Source organism: Hyperoodon ampullatus (assembly GCF_949752795.1).
Source record: "Hyperoodon ampullatus genome assembly, chromosome: 6".
In the NCBI taxonomy this organism is placed as follows: Eukaryota; Metazoa; Chordata; class Mammalia; order Artiodactyla; family Ziphiidae; genus Hyperoodon; species Hyperoodon ampullatus.
Window position 1 is genome coordinate 104,766,420 of NC_136919.1, and position 22,030 is coordinate 104,788,449.

The 22,030-nt window shown below is 51.4% G+C and overlaps 1 protein-coding gene across 1 annotated transcript in view; it reads right to left on the reverse strand.

Moving 5' to 3' along the window:
* The window catches only part of BICD2 (BICD cargo adaptor 2), a gene marked incomplete at its 3' end in the record, with an annotated part of 51,319 nt that extends 29,912 nt beyond the window's left edge, over positions 1–21,407 (reverse strand). The window contains exon 1 of the mRNA XM_079706570.1: positions 21,100–21,407. Within this exon, the coding sequence (XP_079562696.1) occupies positions 21,100–21,339 (240 nt within the window). The 5' untranslated portion in view covers positions 21,340–21,407. The remainder of the gene's footprint in view (positions 1–21,099) is intronic.
* Positions 21,408–22,030: the final 623 nt, after the last annotated feature.

The following is a 22,030-nucleotide window of genomic DNA, read 5'->3' on the forward strand; positions in this document are numbered from 1 at the left end:
GAGAAGCAGCTCCTCAGAGCAAATGTGTGCTGAGAACCCCAAGGTGCAGGGCACCAGCCTGGGGCAGAGCTGGGCCACATGGCAGCTGGTGCTCAGGGAGGGAGGACTCCCTCCAGTCGTCACTCCACATGGTCACCATCTGCTGGCACACTTGTGCCTGCTGGACCTGGCGGCCCGGGCTCAGCCCCACGTGGAGCACAGAGCACTTACTAATCAGTAGAAAGCTGTCGTTGTCTGCTTCTGCCCCGAGGCAGGAAGGAGCAGCCTTGGGAGCTGGCCTCCCTCCCAATCCTTACGCAGGGAGCTAGGTAAGGAAGAGGAACCAGTAACTCAAGTTCAGTGCAGACTGCCGCAGAAGTTGTTCAGCAGATACTGACGGCTGATGGATTTCCCCTACCCCAAAACTAGTACATGCAAACCACAGGGCTTCACCACTCGGTTGAGTCAAGGGGGATCTGGCAACTCTGAGAAACGGAAAGAAGACATGATGGGGGGACCTGTGATATGGGGCCACACACTCTCTGTGCGAGGTTGTCAGCCCCAAGAAACCACGTGAGCCTCATTAACCTCAAAATGGGACTGAGGCTTATGAACTGGACACAGATAACAAGCTCTATAACATTATGAGATAAAGATTTTATAGCATTAGGAGATTAAAGTCTCTCAAAGGTTGATTAAACCTATCAACACTTAATTCACTGGCCAAAACAGCCTGGTACAAAATACTGTATAATGGTAGACATGCAAGAATGTGTCAACTGGCAAAGAACTGGGGTTCAAATGAGTCAGAATTAGCATCAACGTAAAGACTCAACAGAAGGATGAAGGACACACACTTCCTTTCAAACTTTTTCCTAAGGAAATGGTATCACAATGGGACACAGTGATATCACAGTAATCTGACAAAGGGAAGATAACTACATATACGTGTGCATCATTGTAGAAGAAACAATTTTAAATATATTTCAAAAAGTTTTCTGTAAATCTAAAACTGTTCTAGAAAATAAAAGCTAGTAAATAAAATCAGTTCACACCCAAACACATGGAAATTGATCTCTTAAATAATGTCTGGACCAGAGAGGGCATACAGAACAAACAACAGGAAGCCAAATAAACAAAAAATAGAAACATCTCATATGAGAACTTGGGGATCACTGCCAAAGCAGTATTGTGCTGTGGGAGGGGTTACACTAAAAATACATATTAATGATAAAAAGAAACAGAAACTGAACAAAGTAATAAGGCAAAGGTCTCACAAAGGGGAAGTGACACAACAAAAACCCAAAACAAAAGAAAAAAAAAAAAGCCACTCAGTGTATTTTCTCAAGCTGGTGATGATTATATCCATAGGAAAAGCACATGCCCCTAAAACGGGGAGCTGCAAGCCAGTCCCCTCCGCCCTGCCGTCCCACTCTCTGGAACTTTGAACTGTGTTGCAGGACTGGAACCTGGGACTTCTCTGTCCACTTCCATGTCCACTCACAGCACATGACAGGATGGGGGGAGGGGAGGGAGGGGCAGTCATCACAGGCTCAATGGACACCCTGTAACTCACAGAGGAGCTCCACAAATCCTTCCTTCAAAAGCCGGTGGCGGGGGTTGGGGTGGGTGTCCGAGGACGCCTGGGCTGACTGTGCATGCAAAAACCTGGGTGAGACCTCAGCAAACAGAAGCCAACAGTTCACCTTGAGAATCAGTCACCTGCCCCAGGAACACAAAACCAGTGGCACTGATTTAATTCAATTTAAAAATATTGCTTTGGCGCCTGTCCAGGATCAGGATAAGCAAGCACAGTAAGTAAACCATGTAGTGCTGTCAGAAGGTGAACTATCAACATCCCTGTCACAGACAAACTAATGTTTAGAAAGGATGTAAGAATGTCATCTGCACTAAGATGCTTTCAATTCACTCCTCAACTGAAGTTTTAGAAAAATGGATATGGTAACTTTCTTTCTTAATTTCATAGAAAGAGCACCTATAGCTGTAGTAAATCTACCTAGACAGATTTAAAATGAGAGCCAACTTAACAAGGAACAGAACGCATTAATAAGTAATGGACAAGCACTAGAGTCACTCCACTTAAAAGGACAAGGCAAGATAACCTCTCACCACACTTCAGAGACTGGAAGAAAGAAACAGAAGAAAGGCTATATTAATTCCATATTGTCTGCAGGTCTGATTGTCTGATTTTCTCCAGAAAATGCGCTAAGAAACACCTCCAAAAAGGTCATTTAGAAATCTCCAATCCTCCCAAGTTAAATTAGGCTAGGAAAACATACTTTAAAGAAAACAATTACATTTATAATCTCAACATCAAAAAACATTAACCTTGAATATAAATTTAACCAGAAAATGATATTCAAAGAAAATAATAAATACGCTAACAAGAAGGGCTGAACCTAAAAGGGTAAGGTGCCTGAGTTGTCACTTGGAGCTCATGTGTCTGGGACACCACAGCTATAAGGCTGAAGGAAGCTGCCCCAAATCCTCTGGGATTACTTGAGAGCAATAGTGCAGTTTATCCAGATGATTTAGCAAAAAGACTCTCCCCTTTGCCTCCAATGAAAAAACAATTAAGCTATAATTCACATACTATAACATTCACCCAGTTAACATGTACAATTCAGTGGTTTTTAGTAGATTCACAGGGTTGAGCAACCATCACCACCATCTAATTTCACATTTTCATAACCCACATTTTCATTCCCCGTTAGCATTCACTCCCCGGCTCCCCTCCCCCAGACCCTAAGAACCACCAATGTACTTTCTGTCTCTATGGCTTAGACTATTCAGGATATTTCATGTAAAGGGAACCACACAACATGTTCTCTTCTGTGACTGGCCTCTCTCATTGGGCACAATGCTTTCAAGGTTCATCCATGTTGTAGCGTGTACCAGCACTTCACTTCTTTTTATTGTCAAATACCATCCCATTGTATAGCATTACAATACAATAAATGTGGACGGACCACATTTATTTATCCATTCATCAGTTGATGGACATTTGTGTTGTTTCCACTTTGGGGTTGTTATGAATAATGCTGCTGTGAACACTTACATACAAGTTGTTGTGTGGACACATATTTTCATTTCCATGGGTATATATGTAGGAGTGAACAGATGGTACATATACATGGTTATTCTATGTCTGACACTTTGAGGAATTGCCAAACTGTTTGCCAAAGTAGCGTATCATTTTCCATTCCAGTGTGGGTTTTGATTTCTCCACAGCCTCATCAACACTTGTTACTGTTGGTCTTTTGATTTTACCCGTCCTAGTAGGTGTAAGGTCTCCTCCCATTTAAAAAAAGATTAATATTAGTAACAATAATAGCTACCACTCTTATAACTTTCCTTAAATCTATTATTTCACTTAATGCCTAGCTCAAAGTTCTCAGGAGAATTCTGGTTCCCATTTTATGGAGGAAGAAACTAAGGGTCCAAGAGGCCGGGGCCATGTCAAGCTGTCAGCTATCATGCTCAGCTATCCTGGGCAGAAGCACAGCTGGGACTCTGGGCCATCCCTACCCCCTCACACCAGCTCCTTCTGCTGCACCAGTGTCAGAACTATTGCTGGAGGGCAGGAAGATCCATGTCCAGAATATATCAAGAACTCTGACACATCAGGAAGAAAAAAGTGGACACCCCACAGAAAAAAGGGTAAAGGTCCTGAACAGGCTCCTCACAAAAGAGGGTTTCCAAATACGCAGTCAACACAGGAAAGGTCCACGGGGAAATGCAAACTAGCACCAGGATGGCGACTAGGACACACAGATCAGAAAGGCCAGAATTTAACATGGAAAATGCCAGTGCCCACCCTGGATGCTATCTACATGTATGCTCACAGAGGCACAGAGTCCAACAGCACAAACCTGGGTAAGGAAGCATGGTGTGTCCACATGGAACCCTGCCAGCGATGAGTGCCGACAATCTGCAAATTCAGGCAACAGTGTCTCTAGATAGAAAATGCTGAGTGAACACACAAAACCCAAGGTCTGTAGGACCGCCTATAGTAAGTCGAAAACGGGTAAGATCAATTTATGGGGCAGTGCCTGAATTATTAACCCTGGACAAGCATTAGAGAACAGTTCCTGGGATGCTGACAACATGCTCCTTGCTCCATCTGTGGAGCTGCATGGAAACATCAAACTGTAAAAGTATGATCTGTGCAGTTTCTATATTTTATACTCCAATAAAAACTAATTTTAACCATTGTCAAAACTATCATAAATAGGGCTTAAAAATAAATAGGAAGTAAATTATATCTCAAAAAGTAAACAAAATGATTTATGAAACTGCATACTGAAATAGAATCAAACCACTGAAAAGGATGCAACATCTGCAATGTTATCTAAATGCACAATGCTAGAGGTGAGATGCTCAGAACCTTAGCTACCACCACTCCTGGTGACGAGAAAGAACAGGAAGCAGGATGCAAATGTGCCCAGCGTTGGTGTGCACATGCACTTAAAAGTCTGTGCGTTTTACTGTATGTAATTACAGTTATAAGATTAACAAAACCTAAACCAAATGTACCCCAGATCTCAATATAGCCCAGGGAGACCAATTACTCATTACTAATGAAACAGAAGGTATCAGAGAGACAATAAGAGATCAACTTTCCATAAATGCACTTCAGCAAAAACCTGACGTAAGAATGCAAGGTCCAGCCAGGAAATGGGACAAAAAAATGGACTGCGTACTCACTCTGGGCCATATGCTTCCAATCGCCCCACACCGGAACACAGTCTTGCTGGCAACGGGAGAGAAACAAGTTACAACAGCTACAAAGCACCAGCTTGGATGGGGGACCGGATGGGGTAGAGAGAGAGGGGCATAAAAAGGGCTAGAGCTGGCAATCAATGAGGACGCACCCAGGACAGGTGTCCTTGAGAAAGACCCTGAGAAGCACACGGCACACAGAAACAGAGTGGCTCCAGGGCCCATTTTCCCGGGCCCCTCTTCCAGCTCTGATGGGAGTCCAGGGAAGAGACGAACCAGGTGGGAGAGGCCCAGGAGGGCGGGCAATAACCCGAGGTCTGTGCACGTCACAATCTGTGTCAACATGAGCCCATTAGCTTCTCTCACAGGACGGATCTCCTTTCACAGGTAAAAGAAACTGAACTCTGAGAACAAGCCACTCCATATGACGTCCCAGGTGGGACTGCCAGAAAAGGCAGGAAAGAGGCGTAACAGACTGGAAGGCAGAACCAGCACCTGGACCCACGACTCTGCTGTTCAGTTGCCCACACCTAAGAATCACACCAGGAGCCAGAAATGTACCTTCCCAAGTACAGGCCCACCTGCCAGTCAGCCCTGCCAGTCTCAAGCCTGGGATCTGGAATGTTCCAGCTTACTGGGGCAGTGCTTGTTAATCCCCAGATCTGGCTGAGGCTGGTCGTGCCAGTCCTTGGTCCTACTTCACATGACTTATGGAGATTACCTCCCTCCTGGCACAGCCCTGCCACCCTCAAGCATTAGCTAAATAAAGGGGGAGAGCCTGCAGAGGAGCTGGCCTTTTGGCCAAGGGACCAGGGTGGCCAACTGTGTGTATCTGTCCTAGACAAAAGGAGGTGAGTTCTGTTCCTCGGGTATCACCAAGGAAACTGAGAATGCAGGTCCACACAGGGCCTTGCACAGGTGACCCTGATGTCCTCCAAGGGGAGGTGTTGGTGACTCAGGCATACGACTCAGGCACTGCTGCTCAGAGAGAACAGCAACCAACACTCACTCACAGCTCTGATGCCTTTCAGAGGAGCCAGACAAAAAGGCCACCTGGGTGCAGCCCGTCAATATGCAAGTCTAGAAAAGAACCTAATCACTGCAGCAGAAGGCCGGCAGGGCTGTCTCGGATGGGGGGCGGGGCGGGGGGCTGGAAGGCATGTGAGGACGACCCTCAGGCAGGGCAGCCACAGGAGCACAAACAACTCTGTGTCTTGTAATAGGTAAATTATGCCCCAATTTTAAAATGAGAGCTGATTACAGATAGAATCATCTGGGCAGCAGCAGCCAGAGTTGTCACTCTGGAAGTATCTGTCAGAGGTGTACCTGAACAATGCAACCTGCCACTGGAAGAGGGGCTCAGCTTGGCCTCGCAGTGAATCACCCAAATTCCGACAGATGGGTGAGACCGAACTGGCCAGGAGCAGCTTCCAGGAAGAGAAACCAAGGTGGGGAGGGAGGATGACAGGCCAAGCTCACACACAAGGACAGAACCTTCTGGAGGGCTGAACAGAGCCCTGTGACATCCCCACTGGGTCCCCATCAGGCCATATCTCAGACCTAGGGTGTCACCAGGGGTCAAGGGGGCCTAGGTTGGGGGGACACTCAAGGCAGTCAGCCCCAGGGACAGCAGGGGACAGGCAAAAAAAAGTGTCAGGGGCCACCCTGGGACCTTCCACCTTCCCTACAGAAAGCCACCCGAGGGCTGGTGCTCTACCAGTTGAGTTCACAGGTGCAGAACGGGGCTGGGGGGAGGCAGGGTTCAAACCCCGTGGACACATAGTGCAGGCCAGGGCAGTGGGGGTAAGGTGGCTTCTCACACAAGGAAGGTGGGCCTGTGGGAATGCAAGCAGTGGTGCACCTTATGGCACCCCATGCCTGGCCGGTGCCTAAGGAGTCTGTGCCTCCTAAGTGGGGTACAGGCCTGGAGTGGGCAAGCCCACTCCCAGCAAGAGAATGGCACTCAGTAAATATATGCGGACTGACAGGAGAATAGGGAGGATGTGGGGACACCGCAAGGGGGTGACAGGCCCACACCAGAAGTGGGTGGACAGGGACAGGTGGTAGGGGTGCTGGGTGAGGCTTGGTGCTTGCGGGAGCTGGGAAGCGGGCGCTGCAGGCATCTCCTCTTTACCGGTCCTCCCCAGCCAGCAGGAGACACACCCCCATGACTTGGCAGCAGGAATGGCTCCTAGGCTCACCCCTCTACCTGGGTCTGCCTGTAGCTCATGCACACCTCCAGAGAGGGGTCCTTTCCAGGGCCAGTCCAGGGTAGCCACTGGCCCATGACCTGGCCGTGGGAAGCAGACAAAGAGGCAGGCCCTCCCACCAGCACGTGGACACAGCCAAGGGCATTCCTGGGCCCCCACTGTGCACCAAGGTGGAGAGATGCGGATAAATCCTGTAGCTGTGCAGAAGTGTAGAATGACAGTCAACCCATGTGGCCAGGGAGGGTTCAGATCCCTAGCATAAACTGCAGTAACATGATAGGTTTCCCAAATGCATCTTCCCACTGGGATCCTTCCAGAAACATGAAATCTCCTGAGGCCCATGTCCCACCCTGAAACTGTTTGATCCTTCTGGGTGTGGCCAATGTTTTGGAATTTCTGAAAGCTCCCAGGTGACCCTGGTGTGCAGGAAATTCAATACACCACACTGGCTCTGCATGAGCTTCCCAGGGAACCCAAGCCAGCTGAGAAACCAGAAACAGACCCATTCCCTACGCAGGCCCTCAGAGACCTGCAAACCCACACAAAAGGACCCCCCATGCACTCCATGGGAGAACTCAGCTCACCACCCTCAGCCGGCTCTTCTCATCTGCTCCCACCTTCCATTCCAAGAAGGACCTACCCCAGACCCACTCCCTCTTCCCTGTCTCACAGGTTTCCTGAACAGACAGGTGGCGGCAGGCATGGCCCCAGTCCTCTAGACATTTTTGGAGGCAGCCTGGGAAGGCCTGGCTACCCCCCAAAGGAGACCGAGGTGGGTGTGAATCTTATTTGATCTTCACAACAGCCACACAAAGTAGAAACTTATCACTCCCATTTCACAGGTGAGCAAACCAAGGTTCAGCAAAGTCAGATGATTCCCCTGAATGGCACCACAGGGCTTCTCACTCCAAAAACTTTTCTTCTTTGCAGCAAAGTACTTCCCAGAGCTGGGAAGGGTGGGGTGGGATGAGGGTGGAGCTGGGCTCCCAGGAGCCCCCAGCAGCCTCACCTGGCAGGAGGGCAGGGAGGAGCTGGGGAAAGCTGCACAGATCTTCCCTGCAGGAGAGGATGGGGGCCTCCTGGGGATGACGGTTCCACCTGGGAACTGGAGCAGACCAGAGGCTACAAGCACACCTGCATAAACCCTGCCCAAGCAAACAAGGCTTATCCATCAGATCAGCATGCCAATGGCCCAACCCTGCCCCAGACTCCCTCCAAAGGCCCAGGAGGGGCACGTGTGTGACACCTGTTCTCCACTGGCCTGCCCTTCCCGCTGTGTGGCTTCCTGTCTTAGTTTCCCATCAGAGCACCTGCACACTGGCTGTAGGGATCAGAAGAACTGGCCCCAAGGGGTGGTACTCACACGGGGATCACCCCCAACCCCCATGTCTGTCCCACAGGTCCACATCCATCCCATCACCAACCACAAACCCCAGCTGTCCTGGGCAGTGTCCAAACACTAAGCTGCTTTTAGAAAACTGGGAATCCACTCCTGAGCAGGAGGGATTTAGCCAGAATCGGTGCCATTTAGAGAAGATTACACTCTAATTGCCCCAGTGTCAGCAGACAGGCTTCTGGCCAGCTGAGCCCTGTAGCCAGTGGCACTCCCCACAGACCCTGGCTCTTCTGTCAGTCCTGGGGCCTGGGGACAAGCCCTTATCTTCCGAGGCAGCTGGCTACCCCACACAAACCTCTATTCAATGGCCTGCAGTCGAGGGAGCTGTCCAGCTCCCATCTATCCCAAGCCTCAGAAGACATCTGGTAGGCAGAGCAGCCGGGGCTATACCCGGCTGGAAACAGCAGGAGAGTGGATTGTGGTTTCTCACCTCATCTCTAATCTCAACACATGTCCTCACGTTATTAGCCCCATTTAGGAAGGGGCATCCAGCAAGCCTCACAGTCAGCAAGTAGCCAGAGACTCTGTAACTCAGGCCACGTCCCTTCAAGAACCCAGAGGTCTGCAGCTTTAGAGACGAGAGTGGAGCCAATGGAACTATGTACGGGTATGGGCTACAATGATGATTCAATTCTCACATCTGCCCTAAGAGGCCCTGGAAGGCAGACGGGCCTGTCAGCAGCTGTAGCCATGATGAGATAAAGGGTCTTAGGAGCCAAGTGTCCCCCATGTCTGGCATTCTGTCACAGTCACCCTGGCAGGGTAAGTCCCTGTCATGAAGGACTCCCACACCCCGGGGAACCAAGGATGCTGCACTGCTCATGAAAAGAGGTGAGAACCTGAGGCTCATGGTGGGTGGCTGAGACCCTGTACTGAAGCCAGGTACCTGGTCTCCCAGCCTCGCCCCTCCAACCCGCACACATCGAGGTCACCCAGAAGAGTGAGGCCTGCAGGGATCCTTCCTGTGCTGTCTGTGACACACACACATGTGAACACATGCACACACATGCACACATGGTTCGCTTCATCATAGCTTGGGCATGAAAGCCTAACACTCCTGACTCATCCTGGACACCCTCCAGTAGACTGCCCGGGGCCATTTCTCAGCCGAATCACAACAGCACCAAGATTACTTTAAGTTGAAGCATCCACTGTGCAAATCGCAGCCAAAGAAAGTGCCACATCAGGACCTGACCCTCCGCCTGCGCCTTTGGCCCAGGCATGCTACCTCTCCCCAAAGCCTCACAGGCTCCTGTGGGTCCTGAAAACAGAGATGTGCTCTAGACTTCAACCAGTACAGGCACAAAGGGGCATCCCACAGTGGAGATGAGACACTGATGCTGAGAGAGCATGTGGAAAAAGAGGTGTGCTTGGTAGTGAGAGTCTGTGGGAGATGCAGACTTGGTGGCCTGGCATGTAAACACCACCCACACCAACCATAAATCCATTGTGGGTCCCTACAGACCTGTTCCAAAGGTAGTGAAGAGTCAGAGCTGGCACAGGGAAAGCCTGGGCGGGCATCTCTGGGGTGGAGTCTCACCCTAGCACCAGAGAAGAGGGCCAGACCTAGAGGTCTGGCAGGCTGGAAAGGGGCTCACATAGGGTGGTGAGCACCTGAAATAATAGTGAAGGTACCTGAAACCAAGATGGGGATGCGTCTGTCACAGTTCTGGGGGTACCTAGCCACCAGCTTCTGCCTGTGGGGCAAGCAGCTAGTAAACGCCCAAGTGGGACCCAATCCCAGGTCTGAGCAGTGGCTGAGTCCACACCCCTCCCCTAACTACTGCCTGGGTCAAATGCATAAGGCTAGTAAGTTAAGCAGCTTTCTGGGTGGTCTCCCAGGAGTAAAGTCAACCCTGACTGAGCTGCTCAAACAGAAGGTCCCATGGACCACCTTAAAAACAGTGACACAAAGACATAGAGAAGTATCATACTCATCTTCTATCAAAAATCTAACCAACTGTACTAGTGATTTTTGTTTTTAACAATTTGCATTCTATTACTTTTTCTCAAGATTAAAAAACAAAAACAAAAAAAAGGACTATCAACTGATGATGACCAGGACCAACCCTGCCAACCCAGGGCTGAAGACCTAGGCCAGCAGATCCCAGTCAGGTGTGCCGAGTCACATAACGAAAACCACAGGGCTTAAGGGAAAGATTCACCATTAACACATAAAAAGACAGAAACCTAATAAAATCAGCAACATACATTCAAGAGGGCGGGGTGTTGGAAAAAGGATAATTGCACAGATGACTGGAAGAGAACAGAACTCCCAGGAGTAGACCCACACACACACAGCCAACTGATCTTTGACAAAGGAGCAAAGCAACTTCGTAAAGAAAGTTCAGTCTCTTCAACAAATGACTCTGGAACAACTGTACATCCATGTGCGAAAAAATGAATCTGGACAAAGACCTTATACCTCTCACAAAAACCAACCTAAAATGAACCACAGATCTAAATATAAAATGCAAAACTAATAAAACCTGTAGATAAAAACACAGGCAAAAAATCTACATGACCTTGGGTTTGGTGAGGACAATCTTAACATGAGAGCAAAATGGCATTAAAATTAAAAACTTCTCGGGCTTCCCTAGTGGTGCAGTGGTTGGGAATCCGCCTGCCAATGCAGGCGACACGGGTTCAAGCCCTGGTCCGGGAAGATCCCACATGCCACGGAGCAACTAAGCCCATGAGCTACAGCTACTGAGCCTGCGCTCTAGAGCCTGCGAGCCACAACTACTGAAGCCCGCATGCCTACAGGCCGTGCTCCGCAACAAGAGAAGCCAAAGCCACCGCGATGAGAAGCCCGCTCGCAGTAACAAAGACCCAACACAGCCAAAAATAAAAATAAATAAATTAAAAAAAATTAAAAACTGCTCTGTGAAAGGCACTATTCTGGGAATGAAAAGACAAACCACAGACTGGGTTATTACTTGCAAAGTAGGACTTGTATCTAAAATAGACAAAAGACTCTTAAAACTCTACGATAAGAAGACAAACAATTCAATTTTAAAATGAGCAAGAGATCAGAACAGACACCTCACAAAAGACGATACACAGACAGCAAACAAACACATGAAAACATGTTGCACATCATTTGTCAGCAGAGAAATGCAAATGAGAACAATGAGATGCCCCTATACACCTACTCTAGTAACTGTCAAATGCAGGTGAGGAGGTGGAGCAACAGGAACTCTCATTCATTTCTGGTAGGAATACAGAACGGTGCAGCCACTTTGCAAGACAGTTTGGCGGTTTCTTACAAAACTAAACATACTCTTACCCTGTGATCCAGCAAGTCGCACACTCCTTGGTGTTCACCTAAAGGAGCTGAAAACTTATGTCCATACAAAACCTGTACATGGATGTTTTATAGCAGCTTTATTAATAATCGCTGTCAGCTGGAAGTAACCAAGATGCCCACTTTGAATGGATAAACAAACTGTGGTACATCTAAACAATGAAATATCATTCTGTGATTTAAAAAAAAAAAAAGAGCTAATAAGCAACGAAAAGACATGGATCAATCTTAAACACATATTGCTAAGTGAAAGAAGCCAATCTGAAAAGGCTACATATTATATGATTCCAGTTATATGACATTCTGGAAAAGGCAAAACTATGGAGAAAATAAAAGATCAGCGGTTGCCAGGGTTTCTTTTTTTGGGGTGGAGTGGTGTTGAATAAAGCACAGGGGATTTTTTTAACAGAGTGAAACAATTATGTATGATACTGTAATGGTAGATAAATGACACTACTTGTTTGTCAAAACCCAGATAACTTTGCCGCACAAAGAGTGAACCTTAATGTATAAAAATTTTTTTAAAAATCATTTAGGGGCTTCCCTGGTGGCGCAGTGGTTGAGAGTCTGCCTGCCAATGCAGGGGACACGGGTTCGTGCCCTGGTCCGGGAGGATCCCACATGCCGTGGAGCGGCTGGGCCCGTGAGCCATGGCCGCTGAGCCTGCGCGTCCGGAGCCTGTGCTCCGCAATGGGAGAGGCCACAACAGTGAGAGGCCCGCGTACTGAAAAAAAAAAAAAAATCATTTAGGAGGTATGGGGATCCTAGGCTGGAACACAGAATGTGGTAAAACAATCTAACTGCGTTACAGATAGATGAAACCACCTCACTGAAGGGGATAGCAAATAAGGTGCTTGCTTAAGTAATGTATTTGGAAATCAGTGGAGTATATAAGACCGAAGTCAAAAAGAACACTATACTCTATAGTATACTATACTCTAGTTGATAAATACTATACTCTAGTTGATAAGTTATTTCACAAAGGGGTACAGGTCAACAGTTCTGACACTACTGTGATGTGTGCTGGAATGGAACAATTATGTAGCTGTGTGGGGGATGGGGAAGCCAGGTGTCTCACTGGTGGAGGGAGGTTACATACAGATAAGCAAGGGGAGGTGGTGGGAATGATCTACGTGGTGACAGATCAGAGCTGGAGACCTCAGTAGGAACTCATGTTCAGCTTAATATAAATACATGTGACTACATCTAGAAATGTTTATAGATGTGCGTGTATGTGGGCCAGATCTATCTCCTGCCTCTGTTGGCTGAGAGGGCCTAGAAGCAGGGACACTCCAGCAGCAACAAACACCCAGCACCCAGATCTTGGCTTCTAATACCATTCTCCAATAAAAGGAACCAGGACTCCCTGGAGAATGCTTACTCTGGTACTGGGGCAGGGAACCTACAGGATGACTCTGGAGAACCCTGTAGCATCAGAAAGTAAAGAGGCTCTCAGGAAGGAAGGGAGGGAGAGAGGGAGGGAGGGAGGGAGGAAGGAAACAATCACAATGGTGGGTATGTTGAAGGGGCACAGGAGCCAAATGAAAGAGCTGCCAGGGGCCAAAGCTGTAACAAGCTGAGCAACAGAATAAAGCCCAAATATAAAATAAATATCCGTGAGTCCATACCAATATAAATGAATGGATGAATAAACAAGTAAGTTGGGAAGAGACATGTCTCCCATGGGGAAACATTCCGAACAATGTATGTACATGCTTCCCCTGGAGGCAGTGAGCATGACCCTCTCCCCTCTCCGCCTCCTCCTCAGGGTGGCGGCTGTGCAGTTTGGAAAAGATGCAAGAGCACCGTGAAGTGGAGATGCCTGACAAACGCCTCAGCCAGGGGATCTGAAGCGGTTTATTTTTTTAAATTAATGAAAAAAGGCAGCACAGCTTTAGAAGTGTCAGGTAGTTTAAAAACACATAAATGCTGCAACACAGGGCACTTTATCTCGACAAAACCCTGAGGTTTGCCCGTGGATATGATGTCTCCAGAGGGGGAAAGCAGGCCTTCTGAAATGAGATGGAAAGTCACACCAGAGGCAGGGGGGTGGGTCACTGGGTTCTGTGCTCACCTGGTGTTTTCTGAGGACAAAATCACATGCAAACTCTCATTATGCTCATACTGTTCCCTCAAATATCAATCACTCTGGAAAACACCTGCATTTTCAAAATCAGTGTTATGGCAGAACTGGCTGCTCCCATAAGAAATAAATCAAACCCTCTGAGACACCCTTTCTCCCTCACCATGCTGGCCACGATGACAAAACCAACAACACTAAGTGCTGATGAGAATGCAGGCTTGCTTGTCAGCTGCTGCTGCACTCACTGCAATCCCAGCCTCTCCAAACCGGCAATGGGGCAACATTAGGTACAGCCTCGGTCGGGTTCATGACTGTTGGGCGCAGCAACTTCCAGGGGCCTACATCCCCTCTGATCATCCTGGGTCACAGTTCTCCAACACCCAGGGAATCTCTCAGGTTGGTGGACAAGTCTGGACCCCTGCAGAGAATTTGGGGCAGGACGTGAGGGGGAAGGTGGGAGGAGAATGCCCAGGGGACCCCAGGAGCTAGAAGGGTGAGGTCCCAGGCCTGCCCTGACACCATCACTGAGGGAGAATCTGGTCCACTGCCAGGGCTTCAGGGATGTGCTGGCCTAAAACAAGGAAACCAAGGCCCAGGGAGAGGACCACTCAAGATCATGTCAAGCCTTGCTAGCACACAGTGTGGGATGTTAGCCCTCACTCTGAGCCCCAGCATCCTCACCTATGGAACTGGGACAAAGAGAGCGCCTCCCTCCTGGTTCAGAGAGAGCTGGACACCTCTCGGCATCACAGTCAGAATACACTTGACAGATGACCATGAGCCTCAGTGGCACAATAAAAGCTGGTCTAATGAATGAACTGGATGGGCAACAACGACCCAGCAGTGCAAGGGCAAGGCCATGTATCAGCTGAAGGTAGCACTATGGGCCAATTTCTTAAAAAAGCAAAAGGAAAGACAAGACAAGAGTGAGGTGCCTGGCCTGCACGGGGGCGGGGACAGCTACTCCAGGTTGCCAGTGGGGAGGCAGGACGGGCAGCCTCAGGATGGTCACATGAGGCCCTGTAAGCAGTGGCACCCTCAGCCAGGTACACCAAGTGGACCCTGCTTGGCTCCCAATGCAAACAGAACAACTGTAAAGCGACTATGAGCCAAATACGGAAATCCGGATGCTGACCAGAGAGAAGATGACATTAAAGAGTCACTGTCAATCTTGTGAGGTATGAAAATTAATCTGTGATTCTGTTTTTATAAAAAAAAACAGAATCACAGGGGTTTCCCTGCTGGCGCAGTGGTTGGGAGTCCGCCCGCCGATGCAGGGGACATGGGTTCGTGCCCTGGTCCAGGAAGATCCCACATGCCGCAGAGTAGCTGGGCCCGTGAGCCATGGCCACGGAGCCTGCGCGTCCGGAGCCTGTGCTCCGCAACAGGAGGGGCCACAACAGTGAGAGGCCCGCGTACCGCAAAAACAAAAACAAAAACAAAAACAGAATCACAGATTAATTTCTCAACACAGCACACCAATGTACTTACAGTAGAAGTGAGGCACAGAACGGAGGCTGCCAAAGCTGGAGCTGCCAAAGTGGGCGTGAAAACATGCAGGCCAATCTCTCTGCTCTGGTTATGCTTAAAACTTCCCCTAAAGATGGAAGACCTTTAGGAGGGGAACAGTGCAGAAAAACTGCCTTAAAAAAGCAAACCCATAAAACTCAAACTACGACAATTATTTCACATGATACAATAGATTGGAAGTGCACAGAACCTTCCAAACCCATGGAAACCTCCATGTCTTCGACCACTTGAATGAAACCTACTTTTCTGCAACTCAAAGAATAACACCAAACTCTGTGTCTTTTTAAAAACAACTGTTATAGATGCTCAGAGCACTTTCTAGTTTTTATAGATCATATGTATCTCACATACATACACAGGAAGAAAAAAGCTGGCAAGTAGAAAAACCCGGTAGTGCCCCATACATACTCCATAATTCCTACAGAGACATACTCATTTCTACATTTTGACGTTCTTAAGGTGAATTAACAATTTTTTTAAACATATTAAGCTCTAAAGAAGAAGCCAGGCCCTGATCCTCCTGATGCCACCACCTGCCTGAGCCTGGACTGCCTGTTCCACCACATGTCCCCGAGACATGCCCGGCCCCTGCAGCCCCATCTGTCAGTCCACCTCCCATGGCAGAGCAGGGCTGGGACAGAAAGGTTTGATGCCCAGGACAGCAGCTGGGCAGTCACACGGGGCTCTGGGGCACAGCTTGAGGGGCCACACTTCAAACACTGGACAATATGGGGCCTGGGGCCCAGGAGAGTCTCATCCATCAGAGCCTGCAGGGTCCTGGCCAGCCCCTGCCCGCTAGCCACCTTCACTTCGCTGTCTAAGAAGAAACCAAATCTTTCTTTACCTTCAGCGTGTGTAGTGGCCCTTTATCCAGTGCACGGATGTGGAGAAGCAGGTCTGACTGAGGGGTGGCCGCCCCAAACTGACAAGGGTAAACTGATCTCTCCTCCCTCACAGTAACGGGTTGGAGTCCCTGAGGTGGGAAGGCCCAGCAGGAGTCTGTGTCTACGTGGCCATGGCTCTCTCTGATGCAACTGCTCAAACTTAAGGAGCCTCAGCCACTACCTGCCCAAGTGCCCCAGGTACACCAGCCTGATCCTGAGGGCAGAGCCATTCCTCCAGGGCCACATAGCTCCTGAGGGCCCAGGAAGGGTCCAGTTGCTCCCTTGAAGCCAAAGTGTGGAAACCACAGCCCTGGACAGCACATGCAGTACCTCCTCACCTGCCCAGGCAGTGCCACTCGTAGGCCTGGCCTCCCTCCTGCACCAGGTATGGAAAAGCAGCTCCTTCACAGTGTGCCCAACCACCCGTCCAAAGCCACACCCTGAGAACACTGAGGTACACAGCTGCTTAACCCCCCAGGCCCTGCAGGAAGACAGAATGCCAGGTGACACAGGAGTCTTGGGAGTTTTTAAAAATGGAAGAGCCCTCAAGATTGCTTCACAACGCCCTGCCAGACACAAGCTATGCAGGCAGGAAACTGGGGAGTGCCCAGCAATGCAGCCACAGTGGGGCGTGTGGTCATTGCCTTTGGATGCTGGTAGCTGCCTCTCCCAGCTGTTAGACCCCTGGGAGCAGGGCTGTCTCAGCACCTCCAGGATCCCCTGGAACCCAACTTCCACCACAAGTCAGGCTTCTTCATGCTGACAGCAGACCACCACACAGCTTGCCCTGAAAGGCCCACAGGTCTCCTACAGTCTCCCAACCCCCAGTGACTCTCTGCTCCAAGTTCTAGGGTGGTATCAGATGAGCAGAATCCTCACAGGGTTTAGTCCAAATCAGGGCTTTTCCTGTCTCAAAACAAACACTTGAGGAGGATGCGCCTTGCACAGAGGTCTCCGATTGCCCTTCCCTCCTCCACAGGTGCCTGCTCTCTTGGGGACAGGCTTCCTAGGCTCAGAGCCTTGAGTGCAACTCAGCTTCTCTATGCCTCGGTTTCCCCAGCAGTACAACAGACATAACAGGGTGGTGACCCCAAGGGCTGGCATGAGGACTGCAGGAGTCGGTGAGGCATGCGGAGGCTATGGCAGGAACAGCTCACCAACGGGGGTGAGGCCTGAGCGGCAGCCCTCACACCACCCTCCTCTGTGAAGCCAGCTCATGGCCGGAACTTCTACACAGACCTGGACAGGAACTTGGTGCCCAAAGACAACTTCCAACTTGGTCTGAGCTACTGGACCTTCCTCAATCACTCACACCCATCCCTACCTTGGTCTCCCCATCCTCTGAGAGGGGAAATGACAAGAGGGATGGGAAGGAGGAAGCGAACAGGACAGAGCAGCTGCTCCCACCAGCTCTGCCACAGTGGTTCACGCAGCCGCGGAGCCTGCAGGATGGGAGGGATATCCAGGTACTGGGAGCTGGGCTCAGGCAGGTCCAGAGGAGGTTCTGAAAAGTGTCCACGCCTTGAAGGGCAGGCAGAGCTTCCAAGATCCAAGATTGGGAAGAGGCAGGGATGGTGAGGGCAGTGAAGGCAACGAGGATGCAGAGAGCAGTACAGGCTGAGCCAGGCCAGAGGCCCCAGGCAGCAGGCTCAGGCCGCCCTCTGGGACACGCAGCGGGGCCACTCCAGACCTTGCGAGAACAAGGAGCAGAGACAAGGTGACTGCAGGGACAGCAGGGAGGGGATCCAGGCCTGGGTGAGGTGGAGGGAAGGAAGGAGCTGATGACACCAGCCAGCCGACACACACTTATTGCGTAAGCACTTATTGTGTGCCAGGCACCAGTCCCAGCCTGTGACAGGCTTCAGCTCACCAAATTCCACTCTTGGCTTCCCTGGGATATAAGTATACTGCACAGACAAGATCCTGAGGTAGCACATAAGTCAGCAAGGGCATCCAGACTTTGTCTTCCTGCTCTCTCTGGGAGCCAAGCGAGGGTGGGGCTGAGACTGCACCAGGACCCCCACCACCTGCCTCGGGCATGCCCTCCAGCCCTCACATTCCCAGCCTACAAGGACCACTCACTCTTGGTACCAGCCTGAGCCATGCAGGCAGGAACTGTCTTGAAAAGGGCAGCACACCTGTCCTTTTCAAACTGCAGCTAAGGACACAGAGTGAGATGTTCCATGGCTCCTGAGGACAGGAAACATCACATGGCCGACCAAAATCTGTCACCACGGTGGGGAAGGGGGCACAGCAGAACTTGTGACATACAGGGCCCTTATTAAGCCAAGCTCAATCACTAGCAAAATGGTTAGGCAAAATGGGCCAGTGGGTACCCTTCCTCCCGCACACCATGGTGTCAGGAGGACACAGACACACATACACTCACCATGTGAGAAAGGCTGCAGGGCCAGCACCACTGCCACTGGCCCCACAGAGGACCCTCCCTCAGGTCGGCTCACAACCCAGTCACCTGGGACTGAGAAGCTGACCAGCCAGCTTCTCTCCCTCTAAGACAGTATTACCTACAAATGCTCAACAGGAATACAGGCCCCTCTGTTTGTAGCATAATTTGTTAGTAACTGAACCCACTTTAGTTAAAGAAATAAAGTTTTAAAAGAATGAAAATGGCTCATCTCTCTTCAGGAGAAAACAAATAAAACTGAAAAAAAAACCCAACAGATATGGTCTCCTTAAATCTTGATTTTTAAAATAAGAGTTAATATTTCCAAGTATAACAATAACAAGAATTAAGAGAGGCCGACAAGAGCCTGTGCTGACATGGCTTTGAGTAAACTAGTGCGAGCTTTCTGGCAACACCTACTGAGACTCTGATGCACCTTCCTCTAGTTCTGCTGAGACTTCCAGCTGAACTGTTCTCATCCCACCTACAATGAGGGAAACTGAAGTTCAGGACAGTGGGACAATGTGTCCAAAGCCAGTGTGTGCGAGAGCCTGACGGTAACATCAAACTAAGCAAGCAGCCACCTGAAGAACACCTGTGGAGACCGATATACCGTCTTCCCAATTCCCCTGGGGTCCCATCCTCCAGACACATGCCACAAAACTGAGACAAGATTCTTACATTGGCCAAATGTCTGTGACAGTAAAGAGTTGACAACTGAAAGGTCCCTAAGCAGGGAATGGTTAATTCCTGTGCAACTTTCCCTTCTGGTCTGCTCTTACAGCCGACGTGAATTCGAGCTTGTGAACACAGGAGGGGATTGCACATGCTGCCAGTGGGGGCTCACTATGAACTCTGAGGGGAGAGGCTAGGGAAGACCAGGCTCACCTCTGAGCTGCAGAGGGTGAGCCTAAGGTCTCCCACTCCATATTCTCAAGGCCCCCTCAGCATCCCTCCATCTTGGGCACATTCCCCTACCCCACACGCTAAGATGAGGCCCTTGCCAGAGGGGTCACGTGTCACCCCTCTTATACCTCTTGTAGATCTAGTGCCAGATAAGCCTGGCTTGGAGTAGGCACCAATACCTGCTGACAGATACAAGACCTCGGGTCGAATGAGCTCCACCGTCACCCTCCCTGGGGCCCCTATCTGTCTTCTACAGGGCACCTGCTCCACCAAGCATAGATTTAAGTACCTTCATGAATTAATTCCCTGCACTATCAGAAGGGGACCCAACTGGTCTCCCCAGTGAGACACGGAGGCTCAAAATAGCCCAGGCACCTTCCTGAGGCCACTGGGAGCGGGGTGCTGGGAGGCGGGCAGTCCGGGAAGCAGCGAGCATGGTGGATCCTGAGACCAAGGGCCAGGAGCCTACCTGGACAAGATAAGAATCAAGTAGGGAAGGGACAGACTGTCTCAGGCACAGACAGGCTAGATACCTAACACCTTGTCCAGGCTTTTAAAATATGCCTCAGTCGAACCCTTCCTGGGTGGGATGTTGCAGAGGAAGAAGCTAAGGTCCCTGCTCATAGCCACATCACCAGCAAAAGGCAAGACCTGGATCCAGACCTGGGTGTTCCACTCAGGAAGCAACTTCTCCCTCCCCACCCCCACAACAAGGCTGGGGAGACAAGGAGGACTGACAGAAAATGGTGCTTAAATCACCCCAGAGAATTACTTCACGGCAGGACTGCGCAGCTCTCTCGCTGCAAGACTCTTTGGCAGCCTGGGGGTCCAACCTGCTCACCCCGGAGTAAAAAATCACACAGGAGACACACAAGGCTTATCCATGAGAAACACCCACAGACCTGTCCCCCAACTTCAGGGAAGGGCCTGGGAGGGCAACCAGGACGGGAAGTGTACAGAAACACTGTATCACAGAGAAGTAACTAGCGGGGTGGTCAGCGAGCTGAGCATGGGGAGGGGCTGTGGGGTACCCCCACCAGCTGTGATGAACACATGCAAGGCAAGCCCCCGACTTCGCCTTTTCCTGGTCTCCCGGCGCTGAAACCTCTGAAGGCAGCTGCGCCCAGAGAAAGGAGGTGATGCGCCTGGAGACGATGGAGACACACGCCCGGTCTTTCCCAGCCGGTCACCTGCATCCATCCCACGTCCCCATCCCCCGCACTCGGAAAGTCAAACACCGCAGAGGACGCCATCCCACCGTGCCCGAGACCTGCCATCAGTAGCAGAAAAGCTGACCACACGGCTCCACCGCAGCCCTTGCTGCGGAGGCCAGAGTTTCTAGAACGCGCATCGCCCACCACACTTGGGGCCCGCCACCCACCGCAGGGCCGCCTCCCGGCCGGCCAAGCACACTGACCCTGGGCGCCCCGGTGCTGATCCGGCCTGCCTGGGGTCAGGGGTCGGCTGGGGGGTCGACCCGGCCCGGGGTCAGGGGTCAGTTTGGCCTGCGTCGGAGGCCGGTTGGGGGTCCGCTCGGGGGTAGTCTTGGCCACGGTCAAGGGCCGGCTCTGGGGTCAGTGCTGAGGTCAGTCCAGGTCCGGGGTCGGGATTGGCCGGGGGCGCGGAGGGCGTGGCGCCGGCGGCCCTTGCTCCTTACCTCCTTGAGCTGCTCCATCTCGCCGCGGATGGCCTCGTAGTCCACCTCGAGCTCCTCGAACTGCAGTTTGAGTTGGTGCTTCTCCTCAAGCACTGCCAGCCCGTACTCGGCCGCCTGGATCTTCTCACGCGTGGTCTCGGCCAGCTCGTGCGACAGCCGCTTCACCTCCGCGCGCAGCCACTCCGGCTGCGCCTCCATCACTAGCCGCGCGTACTCCTCCTCCTCGGACGGCGCGGACATGGTGACGACGGCCGGAGTCACGCCACTCGCTCCGAGGCTCAGGCCGGGTTCCCGACCGCCGCCGCCGCCGCCGCCCAACCCGACGGCGCCCCGGCCGCCGCCGCCACGCAGCCGCCGTGAGCTCGCCGCCGCGCGGGGCACTGTGGGGGCCATAGTCCCGCCCGCGGCAACTACAAGGCCCGTCGCGCCCAGCGCCCGTCCTCCCCCTCCCGTGATTGGCCCGCGCCCCGTGCCGGGAGGCCCCTTCCAATGCTGTAGCCTCCTCTGCTGCCGCGCGGAGCATTGTGGGGGTCGTAGTCCCACCAGCGCGCCGACTACAAGGCCCTTAGTTCCACACGCCCGCCTGCCCCCGCCCGTGATTGGCCAGGGCATCCGCCGTCGCGGAGCCGGAAACTGGTGTTTTCCGGTGCCCGCCCCCGGGCCTGCGAGGCGTGGGTAGGTGGTGCGGTAGGTAACCGGCAGGACGCGCACTGCGCTGTGCAGGGGCTGGGTGGAGCCGACCACCGATCTGAACCACCCCACGTGGAGCGCTCGGAGCGTCGGGGGGACGGCGGGTCGGGTGGCGGTGGGGACTATAACCCGACGGTTCAGACGGCCAAGGCCTACGGAGCCCAGGACGTATCCAGTGGGAGAGATGGTCAAACCGCTAGCGGAAGAGACGCCTTCGCCCCAGCTAAATACGAAATGCCTC